Consider the following 22,628-nt stretch of genomic DNA (forward strand, 5'->3'; position numbering starts at 1 on the left):
CGCCAGAGAGTGAACGTCGTCCTTGGGCCACAGGACCTGGGGCCGTGACTCATGCTGCCCTTGTTGCTGGGAAGCAGCCACACCCGTTCGTGAACATGTGTGTATGGTATGTTCCTATAAATCTCAAATGGTGGGATGTGGCCCAGGCCCCTTTAGACTCCATCACGCTGACTCTGGAAGTTCTTTAGTGTGCATGCCCACTTGGGACTGCAGCATGCTTCCTCGTGTGCACTGAGACGCTATGGAAGTCCTCAGGTTCTGTCAACAGAAAGTGTGCCCAGAGTCTCTGAAGCAGACTGCTTGCTTCAGGGTCCACGCTGAAGCGTGGGCTGACAGTCCTGCCTTGGCGGCAGAAGGTAGAAGGCTCAGGGTGTGGGCGGGAGCACAGGGGAGCACCTCAGCAGCCGGGGAAGGTGCACCTTGAGGCTGGAGACACAGCCTGCCTTCCTGCGGGAGGCCCTGTTTTCCCTCGGTGGGCACCCGACGGCCAGCAGGTCCGGTCTACACTTGTCCAGACAGATGGTTCTTTGATTATTTTAATGTAGCTCCTGTCACAGAGGCTTTGTCTTTGGGCAGAAGAATGGTTTCAGCCCTGCGTTTGGTGTGATCTCACTGCCAAGACCTTCCTTCCATGACAACCACACATGCCTATTTAGACACCGATTCATTCCCAAAGCGCCTCTGCTTTTGCAGCAAGTGCACGTGGTGGGCCTAATTCTCTGAAGGTCCTCCGGGCTAGTCCGTTTCTAATCCCCCCACAAAATTACAAAAATAGCCCTGTTAAAATCATCATTAGAGGAAGTTAGCCCCGAGAGAACCCCTGGCGTCTACACTTGCTGTGTGGCATGGCCGCGAAGCCAATCAAAACAACACGTGAAAGCCCGTGTCTGTGTGCGCGAACAGGCCACGGGCCCACCAGCCACGCACAAGCACGAGCTGCTCATGTGCACACACACTCCGGTTTCCTGGTTTGGAAGCCTCCGGGTTGTCCTCTCGGTCACTTGTGGAGGCTGAGAAGGGCTGCAGGGCTGCTGAGAGCTGGGTGTGCAGAGCGGTCTCCAGGCCAGTTTTCGGGAGCCCTGAGAAATGTCACTGCCCCCGGAGGGACTCTGCTTCTTCACCTACAAGAAGGGGGGCTGGACACGGCTGATCCCGCTGGACTTCTTGAAACCCCATGTCATCATCCTGCTCAGGACCCCCACACTTCAGAGATGTCACAAAGGAAATGTGAATCTGGCCTCCTTTGCCTTTTATTTCTAGAACAAAATTTTAACAAAGAACTTAGTCTGTGATAAGAGATCTGAATGTTTACAGCAGCCCTTCTCTCAAACGATCACTTTAAAAGCAGTGTTTCTGTGGGGCCATCTCAGACCTCCCGCAGGGCAGCCTGGGACCATAGGGGGTGGGCGAGAGCTCCTCAAGGCAGCAGACCATCCACCATCCCCTTGGAGGCAGGAGGAGATGGGCTGGTATCCATACTTGGTGCAGCCCTTACCGCAGGAAAGCAGATAGCACACAGCTCTCAGGAACACCACCATCAACACCACCATTGTGTCCCCTGAAGCCCCCTCTGTGTGTCCTGGCTGTGGGGCGGGCGCTTAGGGGACAGAGCAGTCTGAGGGACAGAGCCTGGGCCTGTCTGCTTGCTCCTCCTGGGAGCAGCTCCAGGACACTGCCCACTCCCTTCCTGTGGCCTTGTCGGGGCTGGCAGCTGGTGTGCTCTGCGCGGACACAGCCCATCCCTCACCCCTGTAGCTCACGGGCCACGCCATGCACCTCCACGGAGGAAGGCCGTGTGTCCAGGATGGGTGCGAGCTGGCACAACAGACGGGTGGCAGGAGAACCATCTGCAAGTGAGGCGCGTGCCCACTGTCAGTCTGGGGCTGTGCCGTGGCCGTGATCGTGCTGGGCACGTTCGTGGGGCATGTAGAGCTAACAGCAGGTTTTTTGTAAGCTACCAGCGGACATCAGAGTATGCAGGGTGCATGAACATGTCTCTAAAACCACAGGGGAGTCTGAACACAGTCACCTGATCAACAGTTGGTTTCAGTTTCTGGAAGGAAATGGCCTTTTGATTTGTCTCCCAACCTGGGCCCAGCACAAAGCGCACCAAACTCATGGTTATCGGAGGCCATTGGGTCCATGGCGCTGTCGTTGGGGCTGTGCCCACCCATGCCAGAGAGCACTTGGGGGGTGTGGGAGGGCAGACCAGGGCCTCCAAGGGCCCTGGTAACATGGTCCACACCGCTGGCCAACAAACCTCTCCTATCATGAGGTGCCGGAGAGCCCACACGGCAGAGGCCGCAGCTTTGTGTCTGCAGCTGGAGAGTTCACGGGAGATGGAACTGCCCAACGGATGGATGACCGCCGCTCCTGAATGGATGGACCCCGTCTCCCAGGAGACTGGCACCCTTGGTGGCTGACGCACAACCTTAAGAACCACAGCATTTGATAACCGGGAACTCCTCCTGTTGTGTGCTGTGCAAACCCTTGCTTCCAGGACCGGGAGGGGCTGGCATGTTTGCTCTCAGTCTGTGACCTGCACAGCAGGCCCAGCCTCTGAGCAGCACGGCCGCAAAGCCCTGGGAGTGCCACATCACCGGGGCTACCAGGCGCACCAAAGATTCCAGCGAGTCAGAACACAGACAGAAATGGGAACCCAGCACTGTGTTCCAGCTGTCCCCCGACAGTGATGCCCATCATCCTGCGTACCCCATGGGCACTCTGGATGGTGAGACTGCATAGGCCCCCAGGGCAAGGCCAGACACTGGGCCAGGCCCTCGGCCGACCCATCTCCTCTATGCCCCAACCCCATACCTCCATGGCTCCAGGCCCCACATGCCTCCCGGCTCTCTGTGCAGTGCTCACCCAGCCCTGGTGATGCTGGGACGTCCCTCCTCTCTCTCCCTGCCAACCCCCACCAGTAGGGATGAACAGCAGGGGCAGTGTTGCCTGCTGAGGTCGTCCCACAGACCCACAACTGGCCCGAGGAGCAGTCTCTCCTAGGCCGGACACCGCAGCCCAGGCCTCTCCCAGCTGCTCCCTTCAATTTGCTAGGAGCACAACCTGGCAGGCCAGTGCAGTGATGGGGTGCTGGGACACATGTCCACGTCCCCAGAGGTGGCCCCACATATCCATGGGTTCTCTGCCTCAGTGTCCCCAGGTTTCCTCCATGGTTCCTGCCCCACTCTTGGCAGGACCTTGACTTCCCCTGATGAACTCAACTCCAAGAAACAAGTGTTTAGGACCCGAGTCCCCCCAAAAGCTCCTACTAGATAGCTATGGAACGGCCAGATGTTGGTTGCCTCGGCAGAGCCCCGGACATTCTCCCTGATGGACAGGACCACAGTTCTCGTCCCCAGAGACGGCCGCACATGCCCACGGGTCTGCACCTGCAGGGCTCCTCCCATGGGGAGGCCTAACACCCTTTCCCGGGCTCATTCCTCCAGGATTCAGCCAGGAAGCTTCTGTCCTGCCGTGGGCAGGTGTCTCAGCACCCCATCACTGCACTGGCCTGCTCCATCCCACCGCTGCGCCACCCTCCAGGATGGGGCTGGACGTCTGCATGCACTCTGCTTCTAATCACCATGGGACGTCCCGGGTAAAACGTCCACATGGGAAAAGACTTGGATGCCCTTTGAGAGACATAACTGCCTTCGGTAAATGAAGTCCAAGGGTTGGCATCCGATGTCTTCACAACGGCATGTCCCAGATGGGAGGCGGAGCCTCTGAGGACTGGCCTGGGCTCTGTGAGCTCGGTGGGCGCCACTGAACAGCATGTGTCACAAGGCTAAGACAGGAAGCATTCTGTGCATTTCACCACAATAACAAAAAAATATTTTTGTTTTTTGTTTAAAAAAAAAAAAAAAGCTACCCTAACACCACCCAAAACACCTTATGGAAGTAACAGAAGTTGAAAGAGCGTCAATCTTTAGGTCATGCCTGAAAGGTTGGGGGATGTGAAATCAATCTGCTCGGCTGCTCAATTTAAAGGCAAATCTCAGTTCATTCAAAGATTAAAGTTACCACTTCCAAATATCCAGTTTCTCTGACATCTTTGATAAACTTTATGAAATCACATTTAAATGAAAGTCGCGATTTAGAAGCACACGTAATCCCAGTGTCATTTCCTGACGGCACGGGCGACCTGCTCGCCCCCAGACGGCAGGCAGGCCAGGGCTGAGAGTGCACCGTGCTGTCTGTCCGCCTAGAGCCCTCGCCTGGGCTCGGCAGACTTCAAAGCCCGTCTGGCAGCACGCTGGTTTGAATTAGGGTTGCCGTTTCTCCTCGATCTGAGCCCGGGGAGAAAGTGCCGCTCCTTCTGGATTTCATTAGGGGCACCTTTCTTATCTCTTCTTCATCTCAGGCTTGATCTCCTGAAATGCAACGTGGCAGGCAACGGGTCTGAGTAACAAGGTGCTGCCCCCGAGGCACACACTGTCCCTGGGGGACCCCCCGACCAGGGGGAGAAGCACAGAAGAAAGGGGAAAGCGGATCCTGACCCTTCTTTCCCCATCGATCGATACCCAGGGAACCATAAATTGTAAACTTCAAAGTGCTATTTTACATTAAAATCAATAAAAAAACCCCAATCCTGAAACAATTTTCCTTTTCAAAGGAGCTATTTAAGCTTTACAAAGTTCATTTGATAAGGTATCATAGTCTACACGCTTGGCAAAAGATGAAAACAGAATGTCAACAGCAACTCAGAGTGAAGGGTTCATCTTAAAGGCTGGCCCAGGGCGGGGTTCTGGGGTGGGGGGGGTCCCTGGGGCAGAAGGACAACCTCCCGGAGCCGGGTGTCCCCATGCTGGGACCAGAGCACCTAAGGGACGTGGTCCCATGGAAGCCCGGCCGTGAGCAGGCATGGTCATGCAGAGCCCCCCGCCCCCAACACTGTATCCCAGTCCTAGCACAGCGCCACCCTCCGCCCACGCCAGAGCTGGCCCCGTGGTGCCCCAGGCTGCCTCATCTCCACAGGGCTTCCACCTCTTGGGTGGGGATAGGATAAAGGGGTGCTGGCCGCAGGGTGCCCCCTGGACAGCCGGGAGGACGCCACTGCTGGTGCTGCACCGTCCGGACCTCGAGTTGCTGGCAGGCGACCGTGTACACTGGCAAACTTCCAGATGTTGTACCATTTGGGGGTGTCCCTCTCCCTTAAATTAGACAAGCAACTGCCAGAATTATATTCCTTCCTGATCAGGAGTAAGAAGAACCATCAATGTTAAACCAATGAGATGAGAGGAAAAGTGATGCAGGGGACGATCCCGGCAAAGAAGCACCTAGGGTGGTGCTGGGCTCCGACCTGGGAACACGGCCGCCCTGCCCGAGAGGCTACCCTCCTGCCCCGGCCTCTTCACACCTGAGCCGTTGCTTCTGGGAGCCACAGAGCAGCTGGGAAGGGAACTTCCAGCCACAGAGCAACTCGTGTGCTCAAAGCCAACCACCATGCTGAGTTTAGACAGGAGCCAGGAGATGCTGCGAGGGCTCCTGTGGCCCACAGAGGTCCCCATGGAGCAGGGGGCCGTGGCTCCAGCAGAATGCTCACAGACCAGTCCCTGAATGGAGTCGCAACACCAGAGATACGCACGTGCACACGTGGGCACACCTGCACGAATGCCTCCACATGCATGGCCACGTGCACACGTATCCGCAGACATGCATACACACGTGTCCACAGAGCCGTGTGCATCACCCCGGATCCCATCTCTCCAAACTGTGCAAATGCCCATGTCTGCTGGCACCACGAGGGGGACTGGAGCCACAGCCCCAGATGCGTCCGCGTGTGCAGGAAGAAGAGCAAGGCTGGAGAACACCAGGAAAACGGAACAAGAGCTGGGGACAAGGCAGCGGCACTCGATTGCTTCGTGACTGCCCTGCGGGACAGAAAGCCAGGACACTCACCTGAAGGCCGCCAAGTACTCTGCATCTCCCATGGGGGGGTCAAGGCCACCAGTGAAAGCCATGTTGACATTGAAGCCCACGCCTGGTCCCGTGCCCACCTGCACGGAAGAGAGAAGCTCCCATCACGGACCCTTGTCCAGAGACCCATCAGGGCACCTGACCCTCAGGGCCCCACAGCAGAGCCCCCATGGCCTTTGACTTGCAGACTTCCCTAGCGGAGCGTGGTCACAGAATGCAGGGCCGTCGGCCACTCGCACATTGGGGAGCTCTGGGAGCTGCCCAGCAGCGCGGGAAGACTGACAGTGGGGCCTTGCAGACGCCCTGGGGAGCACCCAGAGAAATCCATGAATGACGTCGTCCTTCTCTATTTCATTCCAAGAAGTAAGACCCAGAATCTGAAGACACCCTTCCCCTGGGTGCTGGGGCCCCTTTGTTCAGGGAGGGCAGGCTCCGCGGGGAGATTGGCGGCGTCACGGAGGACGCTCTGAGCCCAATCTCCCCTCCCGTGTGGCCCCAGACAGGTACAGGACAGCACTGGTGCCCCGCCTGAGAGATGGACAAACCCAGGGGCCCAGAGGAATGGGGGGGCCCCCCATGCCTACTCTCGGCCTGCCTAGATTAGAGCCAGAAATCAGGTCTAGTCTGTCTTTGACCTTCAGACAAAATAAAGGCTGCGTGCACACACATGACGGACGGAATACCGTCTGACCGCTGCCGGAGACAGTGTGTGGTGAGCGTGAGCAGGAGGCCAGGGCTCGCGTGTGTGCAGGGCTGGGCATCCTGGTGCTCTTACATCCCAGGCAGCCCCACCTCGGCCCCTCCGACAGCCGGGTGCACCAGTGGGCGGCCCCTGCTTACCTCGTCTGGAGCCCCGCTGCCTGGAAAGAAATTCCCATCGTCATAGCGGTGGAGGGAGATATACAGGACGTTCGGGTCGCTGTAGAAGGCCTGCTGGGTCCCGTTCCCATGGTGCACATCCTACAAGAGTGGGGAAAGCTGACTCAGCACCGGCACACACCTCCATCAGGGCCTGGAGGGAGCGGGGATGAGGGAACCGAAGGAACAGGCCCCAGGTGTGTCCTAGCCGGTCTTCTTCTCCTAAGACCACCAACTTCCACCAAGCCACACTGTGCGCTGGGAGGAGCTGCTGTGAGTCACGTGCTCATGGACTGTACTGCACTTGACGCCAGGCTCATGGGGACAAAGGTTCCGGCCCACTGAGGGCCAACGCTGGGCAGATTTCCCTGGTGCCCCTGGGTCTCAGCCACCTCAGGACCCCGTGCCCAGTGCCCAGCACTGAATCTTACTGGGTATGCCGGGCTGTGTGGTGTTGCCTTTCCCAAATGGAGAAGGACCCTGCAGTATGTGGGATAATCCTTCCTGGGCATTTGCTTTCTTTTCCCCTTGAGGCAATTATCAAATCATAAAGACTGAACTGAATAGGGAGAAAAAAGAAAATGAACCCCTTTGGGGTCCATTCCCAGTGTCAGAAGCTGGAGGCTTGTTTTGGGAGTTCAGATACTAGACACAGCGTTTGTAAACCTGAGTTTACCCTCTCGGGCCCTTAGGTGTACATGTGAGTTCGTAGCTGTCACAGCTAGCCCCCCCCCACCCCCCGCCCACCAAGCCTCCTCTCAACAAGGTCTCGCCAAGGATCCTCCTTCTGTTGCTTCTCTCAACCACAGGCCCATTTCCAGACACTTCCAGGCCCAGCTACCGGCAGGACCAGCTGATGGATGTGAGGAGGCCTCGTGACAGGTTTGAGCTTTTGTTTTCTACATTTCAGGTAGTTTCCAGAAAGTTAAGGTCTCCAAATCCAATGTTGATGGAAGCAGAAAGCCCACCTCCTGTCTGCACATGAGATGCTATCTGCATGGGGAAGTGCATGGGCTCCCCATCCCCCGCCCCTATTGGGGAATAGGCCCCACTCACCCAGTCCACTATGAGGGTCTTGCTCACGTCCAGCCGCTGCTGGAGAAGCTTAGCTGCGATGGCCACGGAGTTAAAATAGCAGAAGCCCCTGCAGGTGAGCGGAGACAGAAGGAGAAGATGGGTTCTCACCAGTCTTCACATAATGTGCGGCAGAACCGTCTGCAGGCCCAGGAGAGTTCAAGACTGCTGAAGGCACAGCTCCCTCAATCAACACTACCAATCGACAGATGGGCCCCCCATGTCCTCCCCCCACCCCATGCACATGGCCATGCCCCGTGGTGAGAAATCCACTCCATGATGTACACACACGCCCCGCGCCCTGGCCCGGATCGCTCGGCAGCCGCTCGCTGACCAGCCTCCGTGGGGCGCTGCGCTCCCCAGGTGCGAGGTCACCTATCCAACCTGCTTCCTGCTTATCTGTCCAGGCACACAGATGTGCGACAGTGAGCACACGTCGCTCCCGTGAGCAACAGCAGAGTCCTCTTCTTCGAGAGTACAAAAACATGCCAACAATAGGATTCGAGTAAAACCGACAATCTTCTAACCCTGACCACTCCCCTTGCCTGAATTACTGCAGAAACAGGGAAACCTGGGTGGTTTTGTTTTGGGAACCCAGGCAAGCAACCTGCAAGCCCCCCGCAGTGGGATGACAGGCTCTGAGTTGCTGAAACCCACAGCAGCAAGGGCATGTGCATCCTAAACACCCCAACAGCTTCCCCAACATGCTCCTTTGTGCTCTATCTGGGTCCGTTTGGGTTCCTGCTCCAGAATATCCAACAACTTAGAATCAAATGAGAAAGCTGTCCTCAGAGGAAGGAAGCACACAGGAGCCTGTCCCTCAGGGAGGGTTCTGAGTCATGGTGTCACCGAGCCCCAGGGTTTCTCGGGGAAGGCAGCACAGGCTAACCCGAAGCCGCTCTCGGAGCTCATATGCACCCCCGCCTCGCTGGAGAGGAGAGTCCTTGCTCAAACTACGGGTCCGATGCCCTCACTTACGGATGCAGAGGACAGAGGGTTCCCACCTGCCCAGGAACGAAAGTCCCAGCTCCTTCGGGAATGCAGGTTCAGCCTGCGGTTCCTTAGCCTGGTTCTTCAGGCCACTCCTGACCAGGCTCCAGAGTCCCCTCCCTGTGCTCCTGGTTTCCCAGCTGAGCTCCGTTTGCACGGTCCTTGCTTTGCCGTCTGACCCTCAGCTACTCATTCCTCAGGGGAGAGCCCAGATGTCACCTCGCCCACCTCCCACGGTGCCCATCCTACTCGCTGGACTGGTTTCACAGATCCCATAAGAAGCCGCGTCTTGCCCAGGCACCAAGGTACTTGGTGCACAGCTGGTGAGGCCCAGAGTCAGATCTCTGGAACCCTGTCCCAGGTGGATCCCTACCTGCCAGTGCCTCTCCCCAGGGCAATCTGCACGCCACACTTGCTGCCTCGCCAGCTCCACAGGTACACGCACAGTAGGGCTATCAGAATCCCACCCAGAGTCAGGTCAGCCTCAGCCGTATCAGACCATAAGCAGGTCAGCTGGACGGCCACATGGGGTTTGGTCAGAATGTTCTAGAACAATGATGTACCACATGAAATTGTTCTAAGGCAATTTAAGTCTCCGCCCAATTTTTTATAACAGAGGGAGGGCTGAGGAGACTTCTCCAGACTGACGTTTGCAAGTTCCTGGTTCGATTACAAAATGTAACCCACAGGCTCTGGAGCCACGTTTTCACTCAAGTGTAGCCCAGCCCTTTAAGAAAGGGAATCAGAACCCAGCACCCCGGCCCGCCACAGCCACGTGTCTACTTACATGGGTGTGCTCTCCTCCGCGTGATGTCCTGGAGGACGGACCACGGCAAAGCCATTCTGCACATGACACCAGGTGGGGGAAACAGGGAGGAAGAGGGGTTCACGTCAGTGAGAAAATGAGCACAGAGTGGACTGCTGGCAGGTTCAAACAAAGACACAGGCACACTCCAGCCCGCATTTGGCCTTAACTTGAACCATAGAAAACAAGCGAACCGTTTAGTGAGAAGCAGCAGCTCGGAGGCTCTCAGAGGCTGGAGAAGCTGCCCCTTCCCCAGGACCTTGAAGCCACTGATGCTTTAAAGGGCTGTCTGTAAACCACTCTTAACCCTTCCCACGAAAATGACTTCAGTGGGCATCTCTCATCTCACTTGTGGGAAGCTGTGTGGTCATGGCTGGCCACAGCGCCCCCAGGGCCAGCTGACCGTCAAGAATGGGCAGTCGTGCTTAGCCGGCTGCAGGGCCAGCTCCAGGAGGTAGGGTGAGGGGCAGGCATGTGGGGCCCCACCTTCTGCACCCACAACACTGCAGGACCAGCCCATCCCTGTGCACAGGCCCCACACAGCGGTTCTCAGAGTGTGGGCTGCAGACCCTCAGGGGGTCCCTGTGCCCCTGCGGGGGCCTGTTCTCCTAACCACCCTGATTCAGTCTGTCCTTCTTGCCTGGGTGCCAGGCAGCGCGGTGGACTGCTGGTGTGGGGGAGGGGTCTGGAGTGTTTCCCAAGCACGCTTCTGCAGGGGAAATGCAGTTCCCAGGGGGAACCTCTGATGCTGTAGGGACCGTAACTGATTTCATCGAGTCCCCGCCCGTGAATGCACACCTGACACCTCAAGCGAATGAAGGCAAAGGACAAGCAAGTGCGTGTGGGGAGAGCCCACGGGTGTCAACAGGGGCCAGACTTGATCTTCCCTGTGAAGATGAGAAGTTGGGCAGACGTGTGTCCTGAGCCCCTCCTGACCCTCAGGGGACCCTCCTGACGAGAAGTGAGCTGCTACTAACAGTCTCAAGAATCAGTGTTTCCTTTCACTGTAACAGGATGAAGCTGGGCTGCTGGAAGAGCTACAGAATTCACGAGCCCGTATTTCCCAACGGGGAGGACGCCATGTTGCAAACATCTGGTGTGGACAAGAGCTCCCATCAGCCTGCTATACTCAGTGGGCTTCACCACGGCTATTTCGGGGTCCACACTGCCACGTGAGGACCAGTGGTGGGGCACCAAGAAGTATCTCCACGGTTCTCCAAGACAGCGGTGCAGACACCCTCCCTCTCCCTGATGGGCCAGGTTCCTTTATGTGCCTCTGCGGAATGACGGGCCCCAGAGACAGAGGCAGAAGCAGGTCTGGGATGGCAGCTCGTCTGCTCGGATGGACATTACTGTTAGTTTCCCTTTCTCAGTCTGCACGTCTACTACAGTCAGCGGCGATGACACACTCATACACAAAGTCTCCCGGGGATCAGCAGTGGTGAGAGTGTCAGGTGTTCCCAAGACCCCACCTCCGTGGTGAGCCGCCGCACCATCCCGTGGACGCCACGCCATCCCGTGGACGCCATAAACATGGGGAGTGGTCCTGTGGATCCACAGGGCCCATCTTTGCCCCGGAACAGGAGCTGTCCTCCCCATTACTGTCCCCCAGCCCGGGAAGCCCCTGGAAGTTTCCTCTCCAGGCCCAGATCTGCAGGGTGCTCACCAACCTTCAGCTCCCCCGTGGCCACCTTGAAGACCAGCTCAAGCACGCAGCCCACGGCCAGCCGGGCGGCCCCCGACGAGTGCACCTCGTTCCATATCGTGTCACTGTCCACCTGCCGAGACAAGGGTCCTGCCTGAGGTGGCATCGCGGCTGCCACCCCTGCCCCCACTCCTACAGGGGCTGCACAGTTGGGGGCTTGCCAAGCCTGTGTGCACCGCCTCTGAGATTAAGCACGCTGATGGCGCCACACACCCACGTATTTGAAAATAGGCCACAAATTACTAAATAGGGAAAGAACCCTAAATGCAGCAGGAATGAAACATGCCCTTCCTGAGGGCTCCCTGCTGTCCTTGTAGAGCAATGGCATCATGGTCACCAAGCCCCTCGTCTGTCTGGTTTCGCTGCAAGCACAGGGAGCACTCCCTCTCTGCAGAGGGAAATGCAAGCAAAGTGGGAATTGGGCCTTCCCGCAGGACAGCTGGACTTCACGCGGACTCTAAAAGGCCGCTCTGGCTGTGGGACGAGTGTGTTGGCGACAAGAGTGGGACAGGTGTGGGGGAACCAGCCCTCTGGGGCCCTCCTAGGGGGCCACCTCACCTCGGACTGAGAAACGTGTGTGGCACAGACACACCAGGTAATTTGTTTGTGTTGTGGTGTATTTGTTTACTTAGGCACATTAGATTTCTTTTAGAGCTCCGGCTACTGTGGGTGTTAAGGACCGAGAAACTTCAGCAGGCGGTTCTGCAAGTCAGCGGGGGCAGGACTGGAGGGTCCAGATGAAGCACGCCACCCCGGGTGCCAGGTCAAGGGCACCCGGGCACCACTTCCCACTATGGGGCCGCCGGAGGCTCGGCCAGGCTCACGTGCCCTTCGTGGGGACGCACCCAGCCCAGCGAAGGTTCGAAGAGGCCTTGCGTTTACAGGCTGGTTGCCTGTAACACGGAGTCCTCCGAGTCTACGTGAGCGCCCCTCCTTCCCAAATCAACATCCTCTGGGCACTGAACGCTCTGGGATGACAGGGACCAGGCAGCCCCATGCAGAGGTGACGCAGCCAAGCCTGTGCCTGCACAGGTCCGTCCAGAAGCCCACGGGCCCCTGCCCACCTGGCAGAGACACGGGTCATTATGCGGGGCCGACGGATTTCCTGCAGTGAATGCTTGAAGCCACATCTTCAAAGCAAGATGACTGAAAATACATTTATGAGGGGTTCAAGCCATTTCCGGAGGAGCGGTACTCTGTGAGAGCTATTCTTTTCAATGACCAAACCTCTGTGTTCTTTAAATAGCTTCCAAATGTCCAAAGATCGCTCTGCACTTTGCCGACTCTCCCCAGCATTAATATTCAACTTTCAAAGCCTGGCTCTGGTGTACACTGGACTGCTATTCAGGGAAGTAGCCATTCAAACACGACCGTCCTGGGCCAGCTAATTCAGCGGCAGAAACCGCTCGGTAACTTTGAAGGTGACAGTCCCTGGGCAGGAGTGACAGGCGGGGCGGGGGTCCCACCAGCTGCTGCACAAACCTACCTGGATGATTTCTCCCTAGAACGTAAGGATTTTGGGAGGGAGGCTGGACACCCTCTACATGCTTTGATGGCTCTCTGTGCTTGACTCTACGGCAGAAAGGGACCCCGATGTCCTGCCTACAGTGCGTGACCGGGTTCCAGGCTGTCACTGTCCTCAGAAAACCCATCAAGACATCCCAAGGCTTCAGGGCTGGAGTCCTCCAGCGGCTGGCCACTGGCTCCCTGCTGGCCTGGCCCAGGATGGCCGGGGTACAGCCCTGAGTGCCAGGGGCATGAGGCTCCGGGAGGGCCACAGTGGCAGTACGATCGGGCGCTAACGCAGGAGCAGCAACCAGAGGAAAGAGCAAAGGCCAGCTCCATGCTTCCCCACTGCAACACTAGGAACAGGAGGAGGAAATATGGGGCCGCTTCTGCAGATATTTACAAGGGCTGCACCTGGGGCAGCCAATTCTGGGCATATCATGGCCCTCCGGGAGCCACGGAGCTGGGGGCACAGCCCCAGGGTACCCAGAGCCAGCAAAAGGCCAAACCCCTGGCAGGGAGGGGAATCCAACCACACCAAGTCCCCTGAAGGGGAAACTAGGGACCATGAGGAGGTGAGCATAGAGGAAGTTTCTTTTATTTGCTTTGAAAAAAAGTTATAGTGATCCAAAGCCTCTCCTTAGCTCAGTTAAGGAGAAAACGACATTCCAAACTCGAAATGCTAAATCAAAGTAACTTCCAGGAAAAGCGGAACAGCCTCTCCATCCGCGTCACTACCCAGAGCACCCACGCTCCCAACCACACTTTGGCTCCTTTGCTTTCCTGACCCCCCGGGGCGGCCCCCACATAGGGGACACAGTACGCCCCCAGGAGCACTATGCTTCTCCGCCCTCCCCGTACAGGTGATGACGGAAAACCACCGCGAGAGGACCGTCCCTGAAACACGCTGTGGCTCACACGGTCCACTAATTCATCCTCCCAGCTGGCCTTGGTGGGATGTCCCACAATCTCCCTGCTCCGGAGAACGTCTGCGCCTGGATGTGAAGGTGGGGGTGGGTCAGTTTGCAGAGGCTGGGCTCCATGCGGGTGGGGTGGGGGGGCTGCCTGGCTCTAGGCCCTGGGCCTGACTGTAGCTTTCATTTGCAAATTATAAATCCTGCCTTGCCCAGCACACTGGCTGCAGGGCACCCGAATCCAAACCTTTTCAAGTCTGGCCAAAAATTTGCCCCGAATTAAGAGATTGCAGCCTACTTACAATACAAAATAAAATAACTCTAGGGGGCTTGGTGGCAGTATGAGTAAATGCCGTTTGTTCTCTTTCTGACGGGATAATTTTCAAAGCAGTGAGTTTTGTAAAGACTCAGGAAGAAAACAATTTTGTTTCATTTCCATAACAGAATCCAGACCTTGAGCCTCACCCCGCCATCTGTAATTAGGCACGCGCTCTGCCGCTGCACAGCCCCGACCCAGGCAGCCTCGCTGTCCGCGCCGTCTGTCCTGCCTTGCCTCTCCGTGGCTGGCCGCACCCTCGCCTGCGCCACAGAACTTCGAAGAACAGTTCCAGGGGCCTACTCTGGCCCCTCCCTTAACAAGGAACTCTGGCTAGGGCCGCCTGACCTTGGCTGTGCCCTGGCAGGGGTGGATGCCCAGCCTGGGAGCATCCTTCCCAGATCGGCACCCACAACTGGGTTAGGGAAAGCTGGGCACAGAATAACCGGTTTTCCTAAGGGTCTGCCTGAGCAGGTCTGCTTAAGGGCATCACTGCTCATGGAAAAGCAGCAGGCTCAGCCTGGTGAGCAGCTCTGCATACTGCACGTGGCCCGTACTCACCATGGCCCCATGTCCTGAGCTTCAACTGGGGCTTTGGGCCGGCACGGGTTGGGGGTGTGCGCTGGGACCACCCACCCCCTTGCTCTACTGCATGACAGACCCCTGGACTGAGCGACAGGCAGGCTATTTCTCCGTAGGTGAGGAGGGGACCCCACAGACCAGATCTCATTTCCCGAGGTGAGCATGGGGGCCGGACGACCTTCCTGGAGGAGGTGCCCAGGTCTGGCCCCCCAGATGCTCCCAAGCCCCCAGTCCTTTGAAGCCACACGTGGGAGCGTGGGGAGCCCCGCCTGCCAGACCCTGTTTATGGAAAACACCTGGCAGCAATTATCCACTCCTCTGAAAACAGGGCAGAGATTTCTGTGGCCACTGGGACCCCGAGAACAAACAGGACATTATTTACACATTAAAGAAATACTTACCCCAACACCACCGCAGGGCAGCCTGACGAACACGGACGTTAGCGAGCCTGCAGGGAAAAGTACAGCCAAGGTCAGGAGAGCAAGGCCACAGGCACCCCGCCTCCATGGAACAGAGCATGGGCTCTGGAAACAGGGTGCCCACGCGGCGCTTACGGATCATGTATCCACGGACCGAGGGAAAAACTGGTTCCAAGGCTACCAACCCATCACTGTGTGGTCAGCTGCGGGGGCCGCCCCAGTGTTGGGGGTGGCAGAATGGCTCGGGCGGAGAGGAACAGCCCCTGTGGAAAGACCTGGAATTCTCCATGGCCGTAGCACTCTTCTGAGGCATGGGCCCCAGAGGTGAGCCTCTCCTTCCAGCCGGAGCTCACATACATCCCTCGAAACAACCTGAAAGGCTGTGTCCCCAGCACATCTCGCTAACGAAAGTGACCTTGGCTCCTCAGGGAGCAGGCCCACTGGCCCTGACACTCCCGGGTTTCGAGGCTCCGGTGAGCCCTTCAGACACTGAGGGCACTCTCGGGGATGTGAAGAGTGACAGCCCCTCCCCATTTATAAACATTCTGAGTCCACCTGGATGGTATGAAGCTAAGAAACCATGTTGGAGCTGGCCCTCCAGGAGCCCTTCCCCAGCCCGAGAAACATAGAGGCAAGTCCTCTCTCCCAAAGGGCTCAGCCCTGTGCCTTGGGGACAAAAACACGAACTGTCCTCTTCCTCAATGTGACCCTGTGCTGGCTGACAACAGCCTAAAGCTCACCTATCAAAGGGGAGAGTCTCCACTCCCCCCCAAGGGTGACGCTCTGGCTTGTGTGGCTGCTGCCCTGCCAGGGCTGACCCAGGAGGGCCTCTCTGCTGCCTGGCTACCCCCTGATCCCCACACCTTGCCCCGTGGCCCCCAGGCTTCTCCAGGCAAGTTCCTCAAGCCAGCTTCGGACTCTGCGTGTTCACTGGGGGGAAGCCCACTCCCAGCACCTGCCTGATCCAGATGGGCTCCTGCTCTCGATGCTCAGGAATCCCACTGCTGAAGCCCCAGAAGGAAAGGAGTCTTGGGTCCCAGGACCCGGTCTGTGCCTACCTCATCCCAACTCTTGACAGGGACCACACCAGGCTCCAGGCCACCAGGGGCCATGTCGCGCAACAGGCTCTGGCATGCACCCTCCCGCAGCTCCTGTGATGCTCACGTTCGCTGGGGCCACCCCTCCCCCACTGCCTCTGAACAGCCCTCATGCTGCTTCTCCCTGCTCCCCCCACCCCCCAGGCCTCCTCCATGCCATGTCTGGCTGACGGGTCACCGCCTGGATCCATGGCTCCCGCTGCCACGTGCTCACGTCAAATGCTGAGCCCTCGTGTTCACAGCTAGCCCATGGACGCCGATACAGAGAGCTCTGAGCGGATGGGGGGGCTGGCCAGGCAGGAAGCGGAATGCTGAGGAGGGCGGCCCCTGAGGGGCTGGCCCAATTCCAACCGTGACCCTCTGCAGGGGGCCAACAGGAGGGAGAATACGTGCTGGGAGGCAGGTCCGGGGCAGGAGAGGGCAGAGCTGCCAAGCTGCTGATGGTCCTGCTTTGTCCCGTGTCCTGACAGGGGCCTTATGGCCTAGGGCATTGACTGAAGCTCGGTGAGCAGTCCTGATAGGCCCAGCCTTGCAAACGTGCCTGGCCCCACGTGGCCCCTGGCACCAGGGCTAGTCTCATGACTAATGTCATGGACTTCTTGTGTCATGGACTTTCCCGACACGGGAACGTGGCACTTTCTCCCAGGTAACTTCCAGGTCCGTGAGGAGGACTTTAGACACATCTGCCCAAGACGAATGGAAAAGAGCTTCTGCGAAGACACTGGAGTTCTGTTTTTTTGAAATTAGAGTCAATACCGTCTACATAACGTAAATCATCTAGATACCTGACTTGGCTCATTATCGAGCAACCAAAGATCAAAACAGTGAGGAAAGGTGAGCTCTCAGGCCCCCCCGGGCGGGCGGTAAGCAGGGAGCTCTGCACGGAGGAACAGTTCTAAAACAGCTCCCATGGCCCGTGGTAGTGCAGCTCCTCTCACTGGCCTCTGGCCTCTGGCCCTTTCTGGCCTCCTGGGCTTTGGGACCTAGGTGAGGCCACATCTGTCCAGGAAAAGACGGCAGCTGAGGCACGAAGGGCCACCGTACTTTTCCCATTATGGCAGCTGCTGACAGGCGTGCTGGGAGGCCCGCGGGTGTAGGGAGGGCACTGGTGTTTCCTCACGTCGTCGTGCCTGGAGTACAGGGCTCTTCTCTCGACCCTTCAGAGCATCCCCAGGCACCACTCAGCCACCTGACCAGGCCCTGTTTCCAGGTGACTGCCATCAGGAGACACACCCTGACCCCAGGGAACCGTGAAGGCTGGGCCCCACACACCTCCGGTGCATGCAGCCCTTGTCAGCCCAGCCGTGCGGAGGGGCATGACCTCAGTGACCATGCAGACCTTCTCGGTAACCGCTTAGAAATTTGTGGATTCCATGAAAACAGGAGGGCAACTCACACAGCAATGTTCAAATGCCCTATTAGGGTTGTTAGCAACACCTGAGATCATCGCCAACTTTACTATGTCTGGACCAGACAGTAGAACTCCTGGTTAGGACAATCTTCAAACGTTTAAAAACCAGTCTCAGGGGGAGAGAAGGTAACCGGTTAGGTGTCCTGTTAGCCACGGGAAAGGGGTTTTAAACAGTGGTTAGTAGAAAAGAAAGAGGAAACAATGATTCGGGATATCCTTGCTGTAAACCACATAAACATACGTGTTCTTCACAACAGTGAAATGAACATGAAACACACTCCAAGGCCGTGTCTGGGCCAGGGGAGAAATAGCGAGGAGAATCATGGGAAGACATTTCGGCACAGTGGCCAGAAACAGGAGAGGGGGCTTCAGGGACCAGTGATGTCGGCCTGACCCGAGAAGGGGCAACCCTGTCACTGACCCGGGCCCAGGAGGGGCCGATGAAGTCAGCTGCTAGGAAAGCTCCGGGCCCTACCTGCCTCACACTTCCCTGAAGGCCCCATGGGCACTTGTCTCTCGTTCCTCATCATCTGTCTTCAACCAAGTCTGAAACTACCTCCGAGACCCAGTCCGTTCTCCGGCTGGTGTGCTCGAGCCCGCCTCTCCCAGCAACATGGAAATGGGTTATCCTCTCTCCAGCTGACTTCTCAAGTTCAGAGGACACAGGGGCAAAAGGCCTCTTGGGGGCGGCTGGAGCGCCACGCGGCCTCCGGCACAAACACAGGAGGAGGACCTGAACTGGAGAGAGCCCTGCCACTTAGAATGTGGGTGGGCCACGGACGCTGCACAGTGTGCTTGGGACAGAACCCATGTTGGTGCCTCGGTGACAGCGGACACTGCTCTTGGCCATGAGACCACCTGGCCAGGTCCTGGTGACCCTGAGGTTGGGCTTCCTAGTCCTGTGCCTTGGCAGCACTGATGACACCACGGGGCCCAAGGGCTCCTCTCCCGTGCTGGAGAACCCTCCAGGCAGCCAAGATGTTGCCATGGCAAGAGTGGCATTTCCTGACGGGTCATGCAGGACTCTGGGGAGTGGGCCTCCTGCACCCAACCTCCTGGCTCAGCTCCGCCCGAGGCTGCTTACCTTCTCCCCACTGTCTGCGTCCTTGAAAGCTCCTTTCTAAAACCATCTGGCCCCCCGCCAGAGAGCCTTTCCTCTAGGCCCAGCTGGCACCTGTCTCATTTCTGGACATTTTCTGCCAGGTTCCCACCTTTTTGGCCCATAACCTCCAGGCCCTCCACCAGCTACTTGCCCTCCCGTAGCCATGGCCCCATTCTTCAATCTCCCCACCCTCTAAGTCCTGCTCCATGACGGCTGGGGGGAGGGCCCTGGGCAACCCCTCCCCAGTCCCCTTGCAGCTGCCGTTTTTGGGGCATGCTGCAATCCACATGGTAAAGACTCCGGGACCTAAGGCACAGAACACTCCAGTCCACCTGTGTCCACAGGGAGCTGGGACCTATCTCCTGCCTCTGGCCAGCTGTCCCCACACTTTTCCTTATGGTTTCATCTCCCGTGTTATACCCTAAACAACGGCTGGGCTTTGCAAAATCTAGTAGTGAGCACAAATCCTATGTGAGCGGAGAACAAAAGTGTCTCTGGGAGGCAATGGGTCCCATGACAGGACAGGCTGGAGGGGGTTTCCGGCTCACACTCTGGGTGGGCTACAGACCAGATCCGCAACATGGCCAGGGTGGTGAGTGGCTCTGTATGTTCTTCTGAGCACTCGGTCTCAGCCCCACTTTCAGGGATGGAGGTCTTGGGTGCCAGCAGTGAGCCCCCAGCCAGTGCATGTGGCAGGGCCTGGAAGGGGCAGGAGGAAGCCTGGAGAGCCAGAAACAGGCCCACAGGTAGGCTCTCAGCCACACTGCTCTGGTTGCTTCTATGTGGGGAACAGGGTTGCCTCCTGGACCTGCCTTTGCCATCCCAGGGGGCCTGACTTCCGTGACCACCAAGGAAAGCTCCTACACTGCCCTTCTGGTGCCCACTGCGGCGGGGGGAGGGGTGCATTACAAGGTGGGAGACAGGTCAATGAGGGTACGGCCCTTGGGATGGAGTTGGCACCTTATCAAAGGACCCCACCAGGCTCCCTCCCTTCAGCCCCCAGGGAGGACACAGTGAGGCCTTGCGATCTAGAAGAGCCTCCACCAATTGGGCGGCACCCCAATCCCAGCCTTCCAGCTGCCAGGAGTGTGAGCAACAGATTCCCGCCGTGGACAAGCCTCTGTCTGCACGGTTGGTCATGGCAGCCGAACGGACGCGGCAGGGTTGGCTCTCTAGCCCGTGGCCCAGCATGCACCCTCTGAGCCTCCCTCCGCACTGGTATGGTATGTCCTCTGGGAGCCCAGAGCAAGGATGTCTGAGGGCATGGCTTCTGCTCCTCCTTGCCCTTCCTGGCTGGGCCACAGCTTCAGGCCAGGATGAGTCTCTGCCCAGCACTGGTGTTGTGGGGCATTCCCCTAGAAGCTGGCGCACCTCACCAGGTCCCCGCTGTTCCAAGTCTGTCCCTTCTACTCCTCAGAGGGCTGGGCGGTGCAGCTCACCTGGTGGTTCTGGGATTGGCTCCTAATGGCTCCAAGATGTTCTCTTCCCTTCCTTTTGGTTTCCCTGGGAGCCCCCGGGTGCCAGACGCTCCTTTTTTCTCTTCCTCCCGTGTTCCAGAGGACTGATTGCACCTACCCCAGCCTGGGACTCTCTAGTCCCTCAACGGTGTCTGATGGGACTTTCTTGAGCGCTCTGGGTCTCCTCCCTCCTCACTGCTCTTGTCCACATTACGTGGCTGTAGTGGCTCCTCTCTTTCAGGGTAGTGAGACAGTTCTGGTTTCCTCTGGTATCCTCCATCTTGCCCAGAGATCTGTCCTCGGAGCTGCCCCGTTTCAGACTCACTTTCCCCTGAGAAGCGCTTCCCCGGGCGTGGATAATCCTCAGGCTTCTGTTCCTCAGGCAGAGGCCTAGAAGCCACTGGGAGTTCCAGGCACACAGGGGGCTTCTGAACTGTGGGTTCCCTGCTGGGCATCCTCACGTCAGCTTCTGCTATACTGGTCACGCTCTGAAGTGGGGTCTGGACTGTCTTCTAGGGGGCAGGGTCTGCACGAGGGGAGCCCAGCAGGGAGCGGAAGCGGGAGGCGGGCTGGTGCCTCGCCCTGCTCTGTTCCTGACATCCATTCCGGCCAGGGAGCCCTTTGCCCTTTCTGTCCAGGGTGTGGGAGGGCATGCCTCTCAGGACCTCTGGCCCAGCCCCTGGTCTGACCGCTCCCTACCCTCCAGTCTTGGCTCAGGGTCTCTGCAGTGGCCAACCCCAGCCATCTGAGTCTGTGGGTGCCATCGGTGGTTTCTGTCCGCAGTGCTGGAGGACACTTTGTGGCACTTGCTGCCCACTTGCTCTCTCTCCAGCCTCCAGGCTCTCCTGCCACTGGGGCCCCTCCCGTCTACCGGAGCAAGTGGTGATGTCTTTCAAAAGCCTGGTTACTACAGGGCAGTGGAGCTGGGAAGCAGCACAACCGGCCACCCGAGAACAGAACCCACAGGTCTCCTCCTGGCCACCAGCTCCATATTCTCCACAGACAAGGGCCACTGCCACTGTGTGGGGCAGCTCTGTGCTAATGGGATTTCCAGCACAAGATGAGCTCCCTGTGGCAGCGCGCGGTGACAGAAGGAGTGAAAGAGGGAATGAACGAGTGAATGCACACCCGTGTGAAGGGGCCCACGCACATGGTGGGATCACCCCACACAGCTTGAGTGGAGGCCCCAGAGACACAGGAGAAGGACCGGCCCCCCCAAGTACCTGCAGGTTCAAGGTGGCCGGGAGGCAGGGGTGAGAAGTGCCAGGGAAGGGCCGTGAGTGCGGTGGGGGTGGGAGTGGGGGGGTCCTGTGCCCAGGTGCCCAGGGGCCCAGGGGCCCAGGGGGCCTGGAGGCTTCCGACTCGCACTGCTGAGACTCCCGCTGCACCGCCAGCAGCGGATGCCCGTCGGCAATTCCCAGCTGCCAGGAGGCCTTGCCAGCCAGCACAGAGCCCCAGACCCTGCAGAGAGCCATCTCTAGGCTGACCCTCTCCTCTCCCAGATCCAGGTTCACAGCAAGCCCAGAGCTCAAGTACCCCTACCTCCATCGGCCTCGGGTTGCGACGCTGTTATAGGACGTTCTGCCAAACCACTGGTTTCACTGTTTCTAGAGCATGTGGCGGAGCTGGGCACGAAAGCAACCGGCCCGGGTAAGGCTGCCCCTGGGACCCTCCTCCAGCCCGCAGCTTGGTACCTGGTGTGGGCGCCTCGAGGAGGGCCGTCCCTGCCTCCGCTGCAGCCACTACAGCCGCCACTGCCACCACTGGGGGCCGCAGACGGGACCGGCGGGCACGGGGCTGGAAACACCACCTTGGGTGGTAAAGGTAAAGAAGGACTTGAAATACCTAGAAGTTTCTTACTGTCCAGTTTCTGCCTGTTGAGGGGGTTTGTGCCGTAGAGCAGAGCATGCGTCTCCGAGTGCACCGTCTGCAGCTCCTCCAGCGTGGCCTTCCGTCCGCGGATGCACTGTGGGGACAGACGAGAGTGGGTGTGCATGTCCCCCCATGTCTTTGGGGCCCACAGTCAGCAGAAAGCCCTTCCTGCGAGAACCGTCACCCCAAAGGAAACTGCATCTGATACATACACGGGCACAAAATTATTTGGTTCTTGCAAGATAAAAAGTAAACAGCACCCAACACATTATAGAAATATTCCGAAGATGTTCTAGAGATTTACACTTTAATTGTTACTTGGAAAAACAGATTTTGACAGCTAATTCCAGCCCCCGATGCTTTCACCTTCCCTGTCATCCAAATGATCAGGCATCAAATTGCCACTTTGCTTTCCAGCTGCTGAGGTCTCCTCTTTGATTGGGTGGGGGGCCTGCTGCACGTGGTGGGGGGCTGCTCTCTCCATGCCCGTGGGCACACAGCCAGGCCTGCATGCCCCCGAGTCCTGGGAACAAGCCCCTTGCTGCGATCCGCCCTGGGCCTGAAATCAGCGGATTTAGCTCTTCATTTGCGTGTCTGT

At 58.1% G+C, this 22,628-nt stretch overlaps 1 protein-coding gene across 5 annotated transcripts in view; it reads right to left on the minus strand.

Moving 5' to 3' along the window:
* HDAC4 (histone deacetylase 4) overlaps window positions 1-22,628 on the minus strand; it is a 288,242-nt gene that overhangs the window by 20,209 nt on the left and 245,405 nt on the right. For 4 of the 5 annotated variants that reach the window (XM_044241969.1, XM_044241967.1, XM_044241966.1 and 1 more), the window contains 7 exons: window positions 22,004-22,124; window positions 15,074-15,120; window positions 11,320-11,427; window positions 9,632-9,687; window positions 7,837-7,924; window positions 6,763-6,882; window positions 5,905-6,002 (listed from right to left, as the gene is read on the minus strand). In XM_044241969.1, the coding sequence (XP_044097904.1) occupies window positions 5,905-6,002; window positions 6,763-6,882; window positions 7,837-7,924; window positions 9,632-9,687; window positions 11,320-11,427; window positions 15,074-15,120; window positions 22,004-22,124 (638 nt within the window). The remainder of the gene's footprint in view (window positions 1-5,904; window positions 6,003-6,762; window positions 6,883-7,836; window positions 7,925-9,631; window positions 9,688-11,319; window positions 11,428-15,073; window positions 15,121-22,003; window positions 22,125-22,628) is intronic. The other variant, XM_044241968.1, reaches the window with a different exon arrangement.

This window comes from Neovison vison, chromosome 3 (genome assembly GCF_020171115.1).
Source record: "Neovison vison isolate M4711 chromosome 3, ASM_NN_V1, whole genome shotgun sequence".
NCBI classification, from domain to species: domain Eukaryota; kingdom Metazoa; phylum Chordata; class Mammalia; order Carnivora; family Mustelidae; genus Neogale; species Neogale vison.